At 35.8% G+C, this 15,369-nt stretch overlaps 1 protein-coding gene across 1 annotated transcript in view; it reads left to right on the forward strand.

Annotated features, from left to right (window-relative positions):
• The window catches only part of LOC134572715 (sodium/hydrogen exchanger 2-like), a 44,986-nt gene extending 32,620 nt beyond the window's left edge, over window positions 1-12,366 (forward strand). The window contains exons 9-12 of the mRNA XM_063431833.1: window positions 3,090-3,195; window positions 4,637-4,747; window positions 6,358-6,424; window positions 11,381-12,366. Of these exons, the coding sequence (XP_063287903.1) occupies window positions 3,090-3,195; window positions 4,637-4,747; window positions 6,358-6,424; window positions 11,381-11,493 (397 nt within the window). The 3' untranslated portion in view covers window positions 11,494-12,366. The remainder of the gene's footprint in view (window positions 1-3,089; window positions 3,196-4,636; window positions 4,748-6,357; window positions 6,425-11,380) is intronic.
• The last annotated feature ends 3,003 nt before the right edge of the window (window positions 12,367-15,369 follow it).

Consider the following 15,369-nt stretch of genomic DNA (forward strand, 5'->3'; position numbering starts at 1 on the left):
ATGGTGCGCTTTTTATACATCTGTGTTTGTACTGTATGTCGTGATAATACATACTGAAATATAAATTACAAAAAACAATCAAATTAATAATAGTAATATAAGTATCCGCGGTATGATAGGTAGTCATTGTATCAGATGTATTAACAAATTACAATAAAAAATAAATAAATATATATATTTTTTTTTAACAATTAGCGTTTTACAACAGTACTACTAGTAGATTATGAATCAAATTGTTCACTAATAGAACCTGGTGACTTTTTTTGAGTGAAATAACATTAGCTTATTATACTATATTCATTACTCACATAAACATACATACTTTTAATAATTACTAAATCTAATTTTTCAAATGTTAGTTTAAGTAGAAGAAACTAAAGGCTAATATTAAAAAAAAATTAAAAAAAATCAAAAGACAAAAGTAACTCGTCAAGTGTGATGGTTGAAAACTGTTTAGTAAAAAATACACAAGGATTTATTCACTAAAACTTTGCTACAGTTTGACATAAGTTTTGAAATTTGGTTTTTAATTTACTACAATTTCGTGTTTAGTTAAAAAAAAAACATTTTTTTTTTTATTTTTTTTTAAAGTTATATTTGCAATGCCATAGCTTCCCATGGTAACCAGATGATTTTGGATGTAAAACTAGTGATTTATTGATCAGAAAGTCAGTTGTTTCATTATGTGTCAGTATTGCACAAACATGTTCTGAAAATCAAGCGTTTTTTGAGTCATAGTTTAGGTGTGCTATTATTTTACAGCAATGTATATATATATATTGATTATTGATGTTTTTTTTTTTTGAAAAACATTTTATTTGGTTTTCATGATTATTGATGTTTGACGTGCAAACTAGAAAAATAATGTTAATCATTTCATCAATTTTTAATTTTTTTTTTTAATTTTTTTTTTATTATGGCAGGTTAGTAGACACCTCCCATAGTTGTAAAAGAATTGTTTGTGAAAAGTGAATGTGGCTCAGAAAAGTTTATTTAGGCTTACATTTTAGCACAGGATTGTAAAAATCTTTAATTATACTCTCCTGTGACTAGGTAAGTCTACCTAAAATAAAGGACGATTTCTGTATGTTTTATTAGTTATCTACGATTGAATAATCCCGTTATAACAAACCAGCCTTTAATAATTTGATGTCAAATTGGAATGTCCCACTCAGTTAACATTTAGTGGCCTGCATAGTGTTTCATATGTTAATAGAACAGTATATTTTGTTGTAACATGGAGTCTTTAAAGTGGCACTGTCCCTTTTGAGGGTCTTTGTATATTTTGTAAAGTGACATATCACTTGTATTGAAATGGCAGTGGGGAGAAGATGAAGCTCTCCATCTTCTTTCTGGAATCCATTTTCAGCTCCTAGTTTATTATCCACCAGGAGCTAAATCAATGTCATACATTTGCGCATGTGTGAGAGTGTAACAGAGAGGCCTATGGAGGTTACCATAAAGCTGCTTGACTCCCCCTGTAGGCCAACTCTAGTGATGCGTAGACAAAATGCCTGTTGCATAGCAACGGCTGTTGGAATTACCAAAACAAGATGGCGGAAGCTACACCTTTTACCAAGTTTTGCCAACTTACGCTTTAACTATATGTTAAAGTAGTCCCTACTTTGTCTTATGATAGCTTTTGACTGCATTGGAATTTCACAGAAAGACAAAGAATGCTGATTGGTTGAATTAGCTGTCATTTGTAGGTTGCGTATTGTTGCTGTGGACAATTGTTCCAGTGCATTGTGGGAAAGTCCTAAGGACCCCAATTTTCAGATATAAGTGTCTTTCTATTTATAAATAGTATTATTTTTTATTTACTTTTTAAAATATTTTTAAATTGTTTCATTATTTAATATCTGCATAATGAAAAAACAAAACAAAACAAGAAAAAAAAAACACAAAACAAAAACAAAAAATTGTCATGAACTGATTTTTACTACCTAAATGTGCAAAGGGCCTTCTTCTATAGCACTAGTGTTACTCCTTTTTACACACAAAACTGCAAAAAAATGTATGAAAACATATATAAACTACTTAGATGTTTATAGTTTAAATCAAGGGTTACCCTGACATTGGAGAAGAAACATTTGTCAGGAGAGGGGGCAACCTTGCAATCCTCTGCTCAGTGTATGTAGAGCTTCGGAATTTATTGCCGCTCTTTATATCTATAAATAAATATGAATGCTAAACAGTGAGTTACGGTGAGTTTTAGACTACTTGCATAACGTAACTCTCTTTTAATCAAGTTGTGTCTTATAACATACAGGTAGATTATAACCTTGCCATATGTCACTATTTAGTGTAAAACCAAAACTCTTTTTTTTTGCAATTAATCTACGAGAAGTAGATCTGAAACAGCTCCCCAGAAAAACAAAAATCACAGGACCCATAATTAGATACAAAAGTTCAACTAACTTTCTACTGAACAATTATTTTTGTGTATATCTGTCCCTAAACACCTTAAATGATACATAAGATCTATCTATCTATCTATCTATCTATCTATCTCATTCCATCTATCTATCTATCTATCTATCTATCTATCTATCTATCTATCTCATTCCATCTATCTATCTATCTATCTATCTCATTCTATCTATCTATCTATCTATCTATCTATCTATCTATCTATCTATCTATCTATCTGTCTGTCTGTCTGTCTGTCTGTCTGTCTGTCTGTCTGTCTGTCTGTCTGTCTGTCTGTCTGTCTGTCTGTCTATCTGTCTGTCTGTCTGTCTGTCTGTCTGTCTGTCTGTCTCTGTGTAAAGCCATATATATGAATAATGTTTTAAAAGAATAGATTTCACAGCATATATACTGTTAATAAAATCCACAAAACATATATTTCAACATACACATCCAGCAAATAAAATTACAAACAAGATACAGTGAAACACGTTTCTTTATTAATAACATTGCTGGGTACATCAGGGATTGAAAAATAAAATAACAAAAACTAGCGTAGAAAAAAAAGTTAACATTACAGTTTTGTTTATAAATGTTTCAATATTTCTATGAAGCTGAACTAGACGGGAAATAGGGGAAAATGTGAAATGAAGTTTATTTGAATCTCTTTTTCTCAGTAATAACAGATCGACGTTCTCATCTGCTAAGAATCAGATTGCTCCTCAGCAGCTGGATGACATACAGAAAATATTATCAAGGAATTTGTACCGAATAAGAAAAACGGTAAGGACTGCGTCTTGTTTGGAGAAGGTGACTTGAGCTATTCAATTTCCTGTTTTCCCAGCTTTGTACTGTTCCATCAGGCATTTTCTGATTAAATTGTGAGCATGCAATAACTTCAGAAAAAATCCATTCCTATAAAATAAAAGAAGCAGTGACTATTATTATTCTTGCTGTCAAAATATATTCATAAATATATACTACAATTATAGGGTTAATAGCCTAAAGGGAACTTAACCTCAATATATATATTTATGGCGTTACATCTAACTATATATTGTTATTAGAGAGTTAATTGCCTAAAGGGTATACAAATAGCAGCAATAGTATAATTCAATTCTTTCCTCAAGGTTTGCAAAAGCTATTTATTGTTTAAGTCAGGAATTATCACAATTAAAAACATATATGCCATACACTATGTAGAAGAATAATAATTAACTGTAGATAAATCACAGGATTTAATCCACGAGGGCTTTTTCACTAAACTCCAAACTATAGCAAATTAAAAAAACAGATTTGCAAATAGCTGATTTGGGAAAATTAACTGATTCAGCTTTTGTCTAGCTATTTTACTCTTAATTTTACATAAGATTTAAATTTAATTTGCTGCGATTTAAAGAATGAACCACATATTCATTAAACAGCAATTTGTGGGTAGTTGAGAGCCAACAATACAAATATGGGCAAAGTAATAAAAAAGCATTTGTGAAAAAGGTACATTTTAACATGCGCATGCTTAGACTATGTCAGAAGATCAGTAAAAAGCTTTATATCAGAATATCAGAACTTTTTTAACTTTTTGATATTGTTAACATTCGGCCAAACGTTTTTTGTTTGTTTGTCGGTTTGCTTGTGGAATGTGATAAGGGATATTGTAATTTTGAATACATTTATAAATAGCAGTGCTATGGAATTTGATGGTGCTATATAAAAAAATAAAATAATAGTAAAAACAAATATTAATATAATTATTTACAAAATTGAGAATTCAAAGTGAATTTAGAGTGAATTTCAACTCAACGGTCAAAATAGGTAAAAAAAAAATCCTTTAAGTCAGTTATGTTTTCAGACCAGCTACTATGGCCAGAAATGTTTTAATTCTTACTTTATTGCGTAAGTGATAAAAAAGTGAAAGTTAGAAATTCTAGTTGATTTATCAAAGTTGTTATACAAGCTGTAACAGTGCAATTTCTAGGGAACGTTCGACCAATGGCGTGCTGGAAAGGAAGCCAGTAAGCAAACAAACAAACAAACCAAAAAGCCAAAACAAGCAAACAAACAAAATAAGCCTCATATGTTAAATAAATACATTTTATAGCCCAACGTTGACATTTCCACTTACATTTTTTACATATTAGTTTTTAACCGCCAGTTAATTCTATTTTTTTTCTTTATGTTTTGTGTATCTCTAACACACACAGTTTGTGCCCTATTCTTTCGCTAGACGCCAGCTTACAGCAGACACACCCTGTCTTTAGACACGGGAGCCGAACAGGCCAAAGAGATCCTGATACGCAGACAGCAGAGTCTTCGCACCATTCTAAACAGAAAGCAGGTACACATTGTCTCTATTAGAACTTATAGTAATTGTCTAATAACTAAATAACCGAGGATGCAAATGTTGAAGCTAAAGTGTCTAAACTAAACTGCATTTAAAAACAAAAATCTATACACTAAAATGCTTCAAACACAATATATCATGTTTTTTGGTTTCTACTGCCAGATATATACATAGATTCACTACAGAAATGCTAGCATGTTAATGTTTAAACATTGTGATGCATTTCAAATACAACTGGTGCACTTCTAGGTTAGTGCAGGCATGCTCCAATGCTCCGACATTGTATCTAAATTTTACTGGTATAATTGGGGACTCTCTCTCTCTCTCTCTCTCTCTCTCTATCTATCTATCTATCTATCTGTCTTTCTATCTATCTATCCAGATGTTTTGCACAATGAGTAGGTTGGGCGACACTTAATAAATTGAGAATTTTCAGGAAATCAAAGTGAGTTCAACGTGAATTTCAAAATTTAGGCCAGAATGGGCAATTTAGAAAAAATCCCCAAGTCAATTCTGTGATCACTTTGGCATTACATTTGACATTATTATTTCTTATTATTTATTATAACCCTGCCAAAGGCAGGCTATTGGTTTATGGTCCTCTTGGTTCTTCACATAGGGATGGTTAATATGGCCCATCTAATTTATGGTTCTGGAGCCCCTGTCTAACTTGTGCGCCCTGTCTAATCCTGCGCTGCATGTATTTACGTGCTTAATGGAAAAAAATGACAACTGAACTACAACTCCCAGATCCCTATTGCACTTGTAAATACACTGCTTAAAGGTCAAACTGAGCAATAATAGAAACTGCTAATTGAGCAGTAAATACAGGGACTTCCATATATCTAATTTGTTTCTTGTAATTTGTAACATATTTAATTATATAATGAATTAAAAACTATAGGTGATGTCCAGCTCTGAGTTTCCCTTTAATACATAAACCGAATTCCAGCATATACAATATTCACGGATCTAATATATGTTCGGTATAAATATTATACCAAACATTATAAATGGTTGTAAATAGAAATGTAAAAGTGAATACAAACATTATCTACTAAAATATGTGACATACACAGTGAATATATTTAAATGTGGTTTATGTCATAAAAATAAAGTTTTTGTAAAAAAAAACAAAAAACATCTGATCATATATTAAGAATATATTGCATAAGCAATACTGTATATATTTCAATGGATTTCCACAGCTATATATTCAGAAAATAATATTATCTTTGGTCACTAGGTGGTGCTATAACAGCACATTTCTTAGCAAATAGGGGGATAAAAAAACGACCACAAATGCTAGCTAATGCAAATTTCACTTTCTCTCTCCCCCCACATTTGAAAACAAAGGTGGAATTTTTATTTTAAATGGTGCTCTTGGTGAATCCATGCCTTGTATCTACGTAGTAATTGAGAAGCTGTGTTGTATCCCTATAGTCTTGGATGTATCAATGTATATCTAAATAACAGTATTAAAACCACCCTAGTCTGCTTAATTCTTTATCTAGCAAGCAGCGATACATTTATATATTCCCAGTATTCCACACTGATTTTCACACCGCCACTGAACTCTAACAGTAAAACTTGTTTTCTTCCAGCGATCAGACTCCGTCTCGTTGCACATCGGAGCTCAGAACAAGCCCAAGCTCTTTCGCTCATTAACCGGTAAGTCAAGCACAAGTACAAAGCTGCATATTACCCCAGAGCCTGATGTTTATTGTTTCCCCTCCCTAGGACTGGACGCACCCATGCAGACACCAACTTTGTAAAGCCAACTGAACAAGACTAAGATTGTTTGAATTTCAATATAATAAGCTTTGAATAATATGTTTATAAAAGAACAGTATTTTTATCTCAGCTAGACTGTTCAAACCTTATAAGGTAAAGTAGTGTTATCTAGAACATTGCAACACACACAAGTGTTATTTATCTGCAACCTTTTACTGTGCAGTAGTTTTTTTTATTTAGAACTTTACAATGTGCAGTTTTATTTGATCTAGAACCTTATACACTGGTGTTGTTGTATCCAGAACATTATAATGAATGTTTATCTAGAACCTTAGAACATGCAATTGTGTTGTTTTATCTAAAACACTATAACATGCAGTAGTGTTTACCTATAAGCTTATAACATGGACTAGTGTTGTTTTATCAAGAACTTTATAATGTGCAGTAGTGTTTATCTAAAACCTTAGAACATGCACTTGTGCTGTTTTATCTAGAACCCTATAACATGCAGTAGTGTTTATCTACAGCCTTATAACATGCAGTAGTGTTGATCTAGAACCTAGTAACATGAACTAGTGTTGTTTTATCCAGAACCTTTTAGCATGCAGTAGTGTTTTATCTAGAATCTTATTATTTGCAGTAATTATGTTAATATTAGATTCTAATAATTTTTTAATTCATGGAAAATTATGTTGAATTAGACTGTAGGAACCGTATAACAAATGCAGTAATAAAATATTTTTAGTAACGTCTGATCTACATGTTGAGAACCTCATCATCAATCAGTAGATATTTCTGAAATGGACTATATTGGTCTTATAACAGATAAGTAGACATGTCTGAAATGGACTATATTGGTCTTATAACAGATTAGTAGATATCTCTGAAATGGACTGTACGAATCTTATAACAGTTCAGTAGACATCTCTGCAATGGACTGTATGAATCTTATACCAGATCAGTCAATATCTCTGAAATGGACTGTATGAATATTATAACAGATCAGTCGATATCTCTGAAATGGACTGTACGAATCTAGTAATAACAGATTAGAAGATATCTCTGAAATGGACTGTATGAATCTTATCAAAGTTCAGTTGTGTTGTCTAAACTCTAACACTTACTATAAATGAGTGCTTTATGAATCACTAGATTTGAATAACTTTATAATATTTCGTTGTTCTAATCAGACTTTAATAATATTATAATAGTTCAATGTCGATGCCAGTATTTACCTGATAAATCCACAAACCGGACCCAGATATCGGAAGCCTATATTTGTGTATGGTATACAAACCAATCTTTTTTTGGAGCTCACAGGTTGCCCTATTTTTCATCAGTCCAGAACCACTTTGCATTGTCTCAGAAATCCCTAAAAAGCTGCAAATCTCTAGAAAACTAGAAACCCGCAACAGACACATTTCATTATATTCTCAACCCAATTTATAAACCTGCCCCAAGTAAGATTCATTGATTGCTTTTTTTTTTAAATCAGTTTTTGAAGGCATGTAACATTCATTGAACTCAGAAAGTTTAAACAATATGTTTTGTCTTGTTTTGTTTGTTAAAGGATCTCTACAGGCACATGTTACAGGTTAAAGGTTACAGTTACGCTGTGTTTATTTTTAATTAATCTTCTTACTTTTTTTCTAATAATAAATGTTTTACCATATTATTTCCTCCCGGATTGCAGATCTCTTTTTATGCTCTAATAATTTATCTGTACCTCCTCTTCATTGACCACTTTGCTACCTCGCTACCCTACTTCCTCTCCTCTAACACACCATCCCTAATTCTCTGAAACTTCAATATTCCCATTAACCCACCCCTGACATGTACAGTGTCTAATATCTCCAACACCCAACAACCTCAGCCTAACCCTCCTCAACTCAGGAGGAACCTTAATTCTATTGACCTCCAGCAGCTATCAGCTGATATCAATTCACAACTTCAATCCATCCCTTCCCTCTCCTGTCTCTCACTGGCTATCTCCACATATAACACTACCCTCACCTCTTCCTTGAACATTGCAGCCCTGCTCCAAACATGCACCTCGAGGAGGACACGCTCCTAACCGTGGCATACTAAATCAACACGCTACCTGCAAAGATGCTCCCATTGTGCTGAACGCTCATGGAGGAAGTCTTACACCCAGTCAGTCAGACTTTTTCCATTATAGATTCATATTATGTTCATACAGCGCAGCCCTTTCCCTCGCCAAACAGTCATACCTTTCCTCTCTCATTAGTTCATGCTCCCACAATCCCAGGCGTCTCTTTAACTCTCTTCTTTGCCCTGCTGTGGCCACCCCTCAAACTAACCTTACAAATGATAGCTTTGCATGCTACTTTACCACCGACAAGATTGAACAGCTAAGGAAAGAATTCTCCCCACCCTGCCTTTCTCATTCTCAACCACATGTAGATCATGCCTTTCCCACCCTTTAGACTTTCTCTACTGCTGCTGAAAAAGAGGTGGCTGTGCTTCTCCTTTCCTCTCGCCCCACCACTTGCCTGCTTGATCCTGTCCCATATCACCTTATCAGATCTTTCTCCCCTTATCTTGTGCCTTCCTTAACACACGTCTACAACTGCTCTCTCTCTTCTGGCACTGTCCCTGCTGACCTTAAACATGCCACTGTAGTATCTGTCCTGAAAAAAACATCCTTTGACCTGTCCTCCCCCTCTATCGTCCCATATCCCTACTCCCTTTTTCCTCAAAGCTTCTGGAAAGACTGGTCTTTACCCGTATGTCTCACTTCCTCAATTCCAACTCTCTCCTTGACCCTCGTCAATCTGGCTTCCACCCCCTCCACTCTACTAAGACTGCTCTTATCAAAGTTACTAATGACCTAATCGCAGCTAAATCCAAAGGCCACTACTCCATACTAATTCTTCTTGACCTCTCTGCTGCCTTTGACACCATTGATCATGCTCTCCTTCTTCAAACTCTTTAATCATTCGGTCTCTGTGACTGTCCTCTTGTGGTTTTCCTCATATCTCCCAACGCTCATTCAGCGTCTCCTTTCCCTTTGCCCTGTCTCGGTTGGTGTCCCCCAAGAAAATAATTTTTTTCCCAGTCCCTTGGTCCCCTTCCGGGGTATTTTTTTATCACAGCGGCCCCCTGAGAAGAGGGCGGGGCCAGAGAGGATGTGTTTTGTCATCACAGCACACTCTCACACACACATATATAATATATAAAATAACCCTTAGTGAGTTAACAGACAAAGAAAATTAGAAACATAGAATGTGATGGCAGATAAGAACACCCTCACACACACAGCAGCCCTCTTACACACACACACCGCACCCCTCTCACACACACATGCACTGCACCCCTCACATACACCCTGAACTTCTTCCCTGCCGTCCTTCAATGTTTCACTGCTTGCCTTTCTTCCATCTCTGACTGGATGTCCTCCCGCCTCCTGAAACTAAATCTCTCTAAAACTGAGCTCCTTGTCTTTCCTCCTCCTAATACTGACCCTCCTCTTTCACTCTCCCTTCAAGTTAGTGGTATCCACATCAGTCCATCCTTGCAAGTGTGCTGTCTTGGTGTCATACTCGATTCTGGCCTAACCTTTGAGCCTCACATCCAGCATGTTACCAAGTCCTGTAGATTCCATCTTAAAAACACAGTCCGCATCTGCCCCTTTCTTACGCAAGATGCTACTAAGGAGCTTGTCCATGCTCTAGTAATTTCCAGTATGGATTATTGTAACCCTCTCCTAATTGGTCTTTCCAAAAACAGTATTTCCCCACTACAGTTTGTAATGAATGCTGCAGTCAGATGGATTTTCCTCTCTAGTCGGTCCTCTTACACCTCACCCCTCTGTCAGTCCTTACATTGGCTTTCTGTATCCTATAGGAGTCAATTCAAAGTGCTGACCCATACCTATAAAGCATTGACCAATTCTAGCCCCTCTAATATCTCTTCACAGATCCATATGTATGCCCCTTCTCGGTCTCTCCGCTCTGCCCATGACCTTCTCCTGTCCGCTGCTCGCACTCGTACGGCCAACTCACGCTTGCAGGACTTCTTGCGGGCAGCTGCCTTCCTATGGAATAGCCTGCCTACCCCCATCAGACTCTCTAGTCTTCAATCGTTTAAGAAGTGCCTTAAAACCTATCTCTTTAGGAAAGCTTATGGCCTCCCAGAGTAACCTCTACCTTACATACCTGTCTCTTGCTCTCTCCTAAAGGGCTGCACTCTACTCTCTCCTCCAGCTCTGCTTCACTCCTACCTTATTTGATTGTTATTTTCTGTCCTATTGTGTTTTACACCCCACCTCCTATAGACTGTAAGCTTGTTTGAGCAGGGTCCTCTTCAACCTATCGTTCCTGTAAATTTTCTTGTAATTGTCCTATTTATAGTTATAGTTAAATCACCCCTCTTATAATATTGTAAACACTACGGAATCTGGTGGCGCAATGTAAATGGCAATAATAATAATAATAATTAGTGTCACCTTGAATAAACAAACCCACAGCAGGTATTTTTGGAGATTGTTTTAGACATTTAAATAACCGTTTACTGTTGGATGGATGGAGAACAGTCAACCAGCCTCATCATGTTTGGGGTTCATATGAATGTCACAGTCGCAACACCCCAATATTGTAATTCCTGAAACAGGTATTTTTTTTTAGCTGTCAACCATCAATTGAAAAGCAGTAATTGAGATTTAGCTAAAACCAAGTTAAAAAGTTCTCTTCTCTAAAAATTACATTAAAATCGGCAGTGCTGAGTTGGGAAATAATAACATATCTCAGGACATACTTGAAAATTAGATACAATCTCAAGGTATCCTTTCCCTTCCTGGTAGAATCATTGTGCTTGATTTTCTTCTTTTCAGGGTTATGATTATAGAAATAATGTATTTTTATGCTTTTTCAGTTGGGGGACCAGAAACATCAGCAAAGTATCTGAGAGACCAGTCACCTTGTGCAGAGTCTCCGGTGGATTTTGAAGACCCAGATTATGCTATTGAAGAAGAAAGAAATGTATAGAGAATAGTAAAATAGAGATTTAACACAAGAAAGGGCCTTTTTGGTTTATTCAGTTACCATTGACTGATCTAGAAGTACATATGGACCAACTGTAACTTTTGGTAAAATTGTCACTGAGTTCATATTACCACCACCCCAAAATGTTTTAGGTGTTCTTCTGTTTATTTGTAGTTTTTTTTTCATAATAAATATTTTAGTTCCAAAAGCCTATCCTGTTTGCCACTCTCTTCCAACCTGAAGTGCTTCAATTCCAATCCATTCCATTCCAAGAATTCAGCTATATGTGAGGTCATCCTTCATGGCAGTCATCATCTGTCATCTATAAAGAGCTACCAGCCACACTATATGTGCCTATAAAGTCCTTCTGTCTAGGGCTTTATGGGATATACTTAGCACTGTCATAGAAACATATACTACGGTCAGGACTGTCTAAGTATCTTCCTGGTCTGTTTAGAATTGACTACAGAAGCTGCAGAGCCTGAGAATTTGCAGTAAATGCAGGAACTTCCTATCTGAGTAAGTTTTGTATGTTTTTATTTTTCTGCTGTTTTTAATGCATAATTTATATAATTAATTCAAAATCATTAGTGGACTCCAATCTGGATTATCCCTGTAATGTTTCTGCTGGCCACAAAAGATAAGCCAGTTGTAGGGCCTCCTTGGTTTGATGAAAAGTAGGTTACCCCTTACGCAATATACTACTAAAGCCCCAATTATTCTTCGATTGCTAATGACTGGAAGAGCAAAATGGCCAGTTTGGAGGCAGTTTGTAAAAACTGTGCCTTGTCAAAGCGTATAGTTACAAATCAAATTAGCTTTAACATATGTTGTAGCCCTTTATACGCTGCTAGGAATGTGACGCACAGGTGTAATGACATAACAAGGATGTCAAATAAAATCCTATTAATTACTCAAATTGTGCGAAGTCTCTTTCATTTATTCATGCTTGGATTTGCATGCTTGGATTTGCAGTTTTAATTATAAGAAGCAAGATCAAAGGCAAACCATTTTCCTTATTTTATAATGCATTCGTCCCTGTAAACACTATCAATGTACATGATCAACTAAGGAGTAACCTATGGTTTCATTTCTCAAACACCGTAAGAGCAGAGCCTGTCCCATCTATATCCCACTATAGAAATGGGACTGACATAATGTATTAAAAATATATATAACGAAGTGGGTATTGCCCATGACATGCCATGCTGTACACGGTGTATGGGGGATGGGGAGCATGGGCTCAGGGTTGTATTGGGTGCTATGAACACCTCAAACAGCCCTCTTCATTTCACTTATGACACCACTTAATTATGCATTTTATAGGTGTCTCTTCCTAATAAGGAGATAAGCAAGCATGGCAGTAGCCGTCATTTAATTAGACACGAAAGAGTAAAAAATAAATATGGGTGACCAAATTAGCCTATGTGGTCTACCATTGTGCCTTCGCATGAATGCATAGTGGAGCATGAACCATTGAGTATTTTACATACATCAGCGAGCATATGTGTGCGCTACCAACATTTACACGTATGTCCCTTTATGCACCCTATTCTGTTGCAAAATAACGAACTTAAGACTTTTTCAAGTTTTCACGTTTTGACACAATATTTCCTCATCCCCCAACAACTAACTCTCCATTGGTCAAATGTTTTTTTTTATTCCCCATATTTACGGAATGTTTTTTTATTAAGCAGTCGTATATCAAATATAGGCACATGCGTCAATTTCCTCCCAAATATTATTCGGTAATGACAAGTTGAATGATTCACTCGGCAGTCGCTAACCAAAAAACATTCCCATTTCTCAGAATCTTTGAAGTGGATGTAGATTTTCCATTGAAAGAAAATGTCGACCCATTAAGAAAAATATTTTTTCTGATTATATGATTACTCTCTTGCCAACAATAGTTTTAAGAAACTCTACCGAAAATAGAAAATCTTGACATCTGTATCAGGGATAATCAGATGGGTTCATTCAGCTTATTCTCCTGAAATAGCCCTCTGGAAGAAATATTCAAAAAATGCAAGATTCCATGTCTCTAATGTTGTTAAAATTGAATCATCATGGCTTTCACATGTGCCTAGTAAACTTAAAAATGTATTCTTTTGGCAGATGTAGGAGCAAATTAGTAGCTAATCAAACCAGGAAGTAGCGAATGCTTTGTCCCAGACCTAAGAATGGCAAATGTTGAGCTGCTAAAGTCCATGATTTATTGATGCATTTTTTTCATTTTTTTTTCTCATTTGTTGATTAATTGCATCTGTAGAAAATAGCACAAATATGATCAGAGCTGGGAAAGTGATATACATATGGCAGTCGGTCTTTACTGGTTTAGGTTAACTTGTGTTTGAGAAGAGAATTTCTCATAAGATAGCATTCGTACAAGATAGAGGGGCCTGTTCGGTAAACATTTATACCTCTTGTAAAGATGGTATTTCTATGCAGATTTAAATCATGTATCTGGTATACATATCTGGGAACATTACCAATCAAACTTTTAAATATTAGCTCTGCAACACCAATTTTGGATTTTGTAAGCAATTAGCAAAAGGTGGGCAGGCCTTCAAGGGGGCATCGCCAGTGATCACTAATGGAACCCATAATGGCAGCTCCACCCAGAAAGTGGACGTCAAGCACGCCAGACAGAAAGATAGCCTCGTGGATGGCCCCCATCCTAAAGGACCACGCAGAGAGAACTGCAGAAGCACTTTCAGTATGGTCCTAGTTTCTATTGCATAGCGCATGCCCATCTACTGATGTGCTCATTCTGTGCTGCCCGGGGTCAGTTTTCTATTGTACCCGTGTGTGGAACACCAATGCTTTGTGAGTCAGGAGTCTGTCATTTTCTCGACCGTTTATAAAAGTGTCCATTTCAGTACAATTCAGCACTTTTATAATTAGGGGCAGAAACACTGTCTGACTGACATCAAGGGAGGGTTTCTTCCTCTTACATTAGCTCAGCAGAGATAATGAAATTGGCAGGTGAGCTTTAGTACATCTCTCTGACCGGCATAGGAAAGCTGCGATCACATGTGCATGCAGGTTCACGCTCCATGTGAATCTTCTGACTGAAAGTCTGCACTGGGGAAGAAGGGGTGGGATGGCAAATGCTGCAGACAATATCAACTAAATTGCTAAAAAAAAAAATGTTTTTCTTTAATTAAGTTTTCATTAAGAATTTGCGTTTTAGAGTAAAATAAATGGTCCCCAAAAATGTTAGGTTATTTTTTTATTGGATTATATAGGTTTATAGTAAAGACCAAAACAACTGCACCCTGTTGCACAATACGAGACAGAAATATTTATAAGTTTGAGGTTGGGAGTTGGATTGGGGGGTTTGTGGCAAGGGTTCAGGAACCTGAAGCAAAATATAGAATATATGTTAACTATTTAGGCCATGGGACTGGACATCCTTTGTTTTAGAAGCAGGGGACTGATCATACCTTAGTCCAGTTATTTTTGAGTTTGGGACTTGTAGTTAGACTGTCTCTTTTGGAACTAACGTAATGAAAATTACATAAGCAATCCTCTCAATGTAAAACTCTTACAAAATAAACGCTAGCACAAAGCATCATCTTAATAGGGTGATATATTTTTATGGCTTAATATTGCATACGGTATTTACACAAATAATATAGCTGGTTACTAAATGAAACAATGATTAACACTAGGCCATCTACAAGTCAGTGAACGGTTGCGTTGAATGTTGTTCGTCTTCAAACCCCTTCCGGTCCACCATGATAACAAAAGGATTTGCGTAGCCCTGGTTCTGAAGTGGTTACATTTAGTACATAATGTCACCCATTCAACATTCCTTGTATCAGAAGTGCCCCCTAGCTGTTACTGAAATAAAAGTTCTATAATTCCATATGAGCC

Source organism: Pelobates fuscus, chromosome 9, assembly GCF_036172605.1.
Source record: "Pelobates fuscus isolate aPelFus1 chromosome 9, aPelFus1.pri, whole genome shotgun sequence".
NCBI lineage: Eukaryota > Metazoa > Chordata > Amphibia > Anura > Pelobatidae > Pelobates > Pelobates fuscus.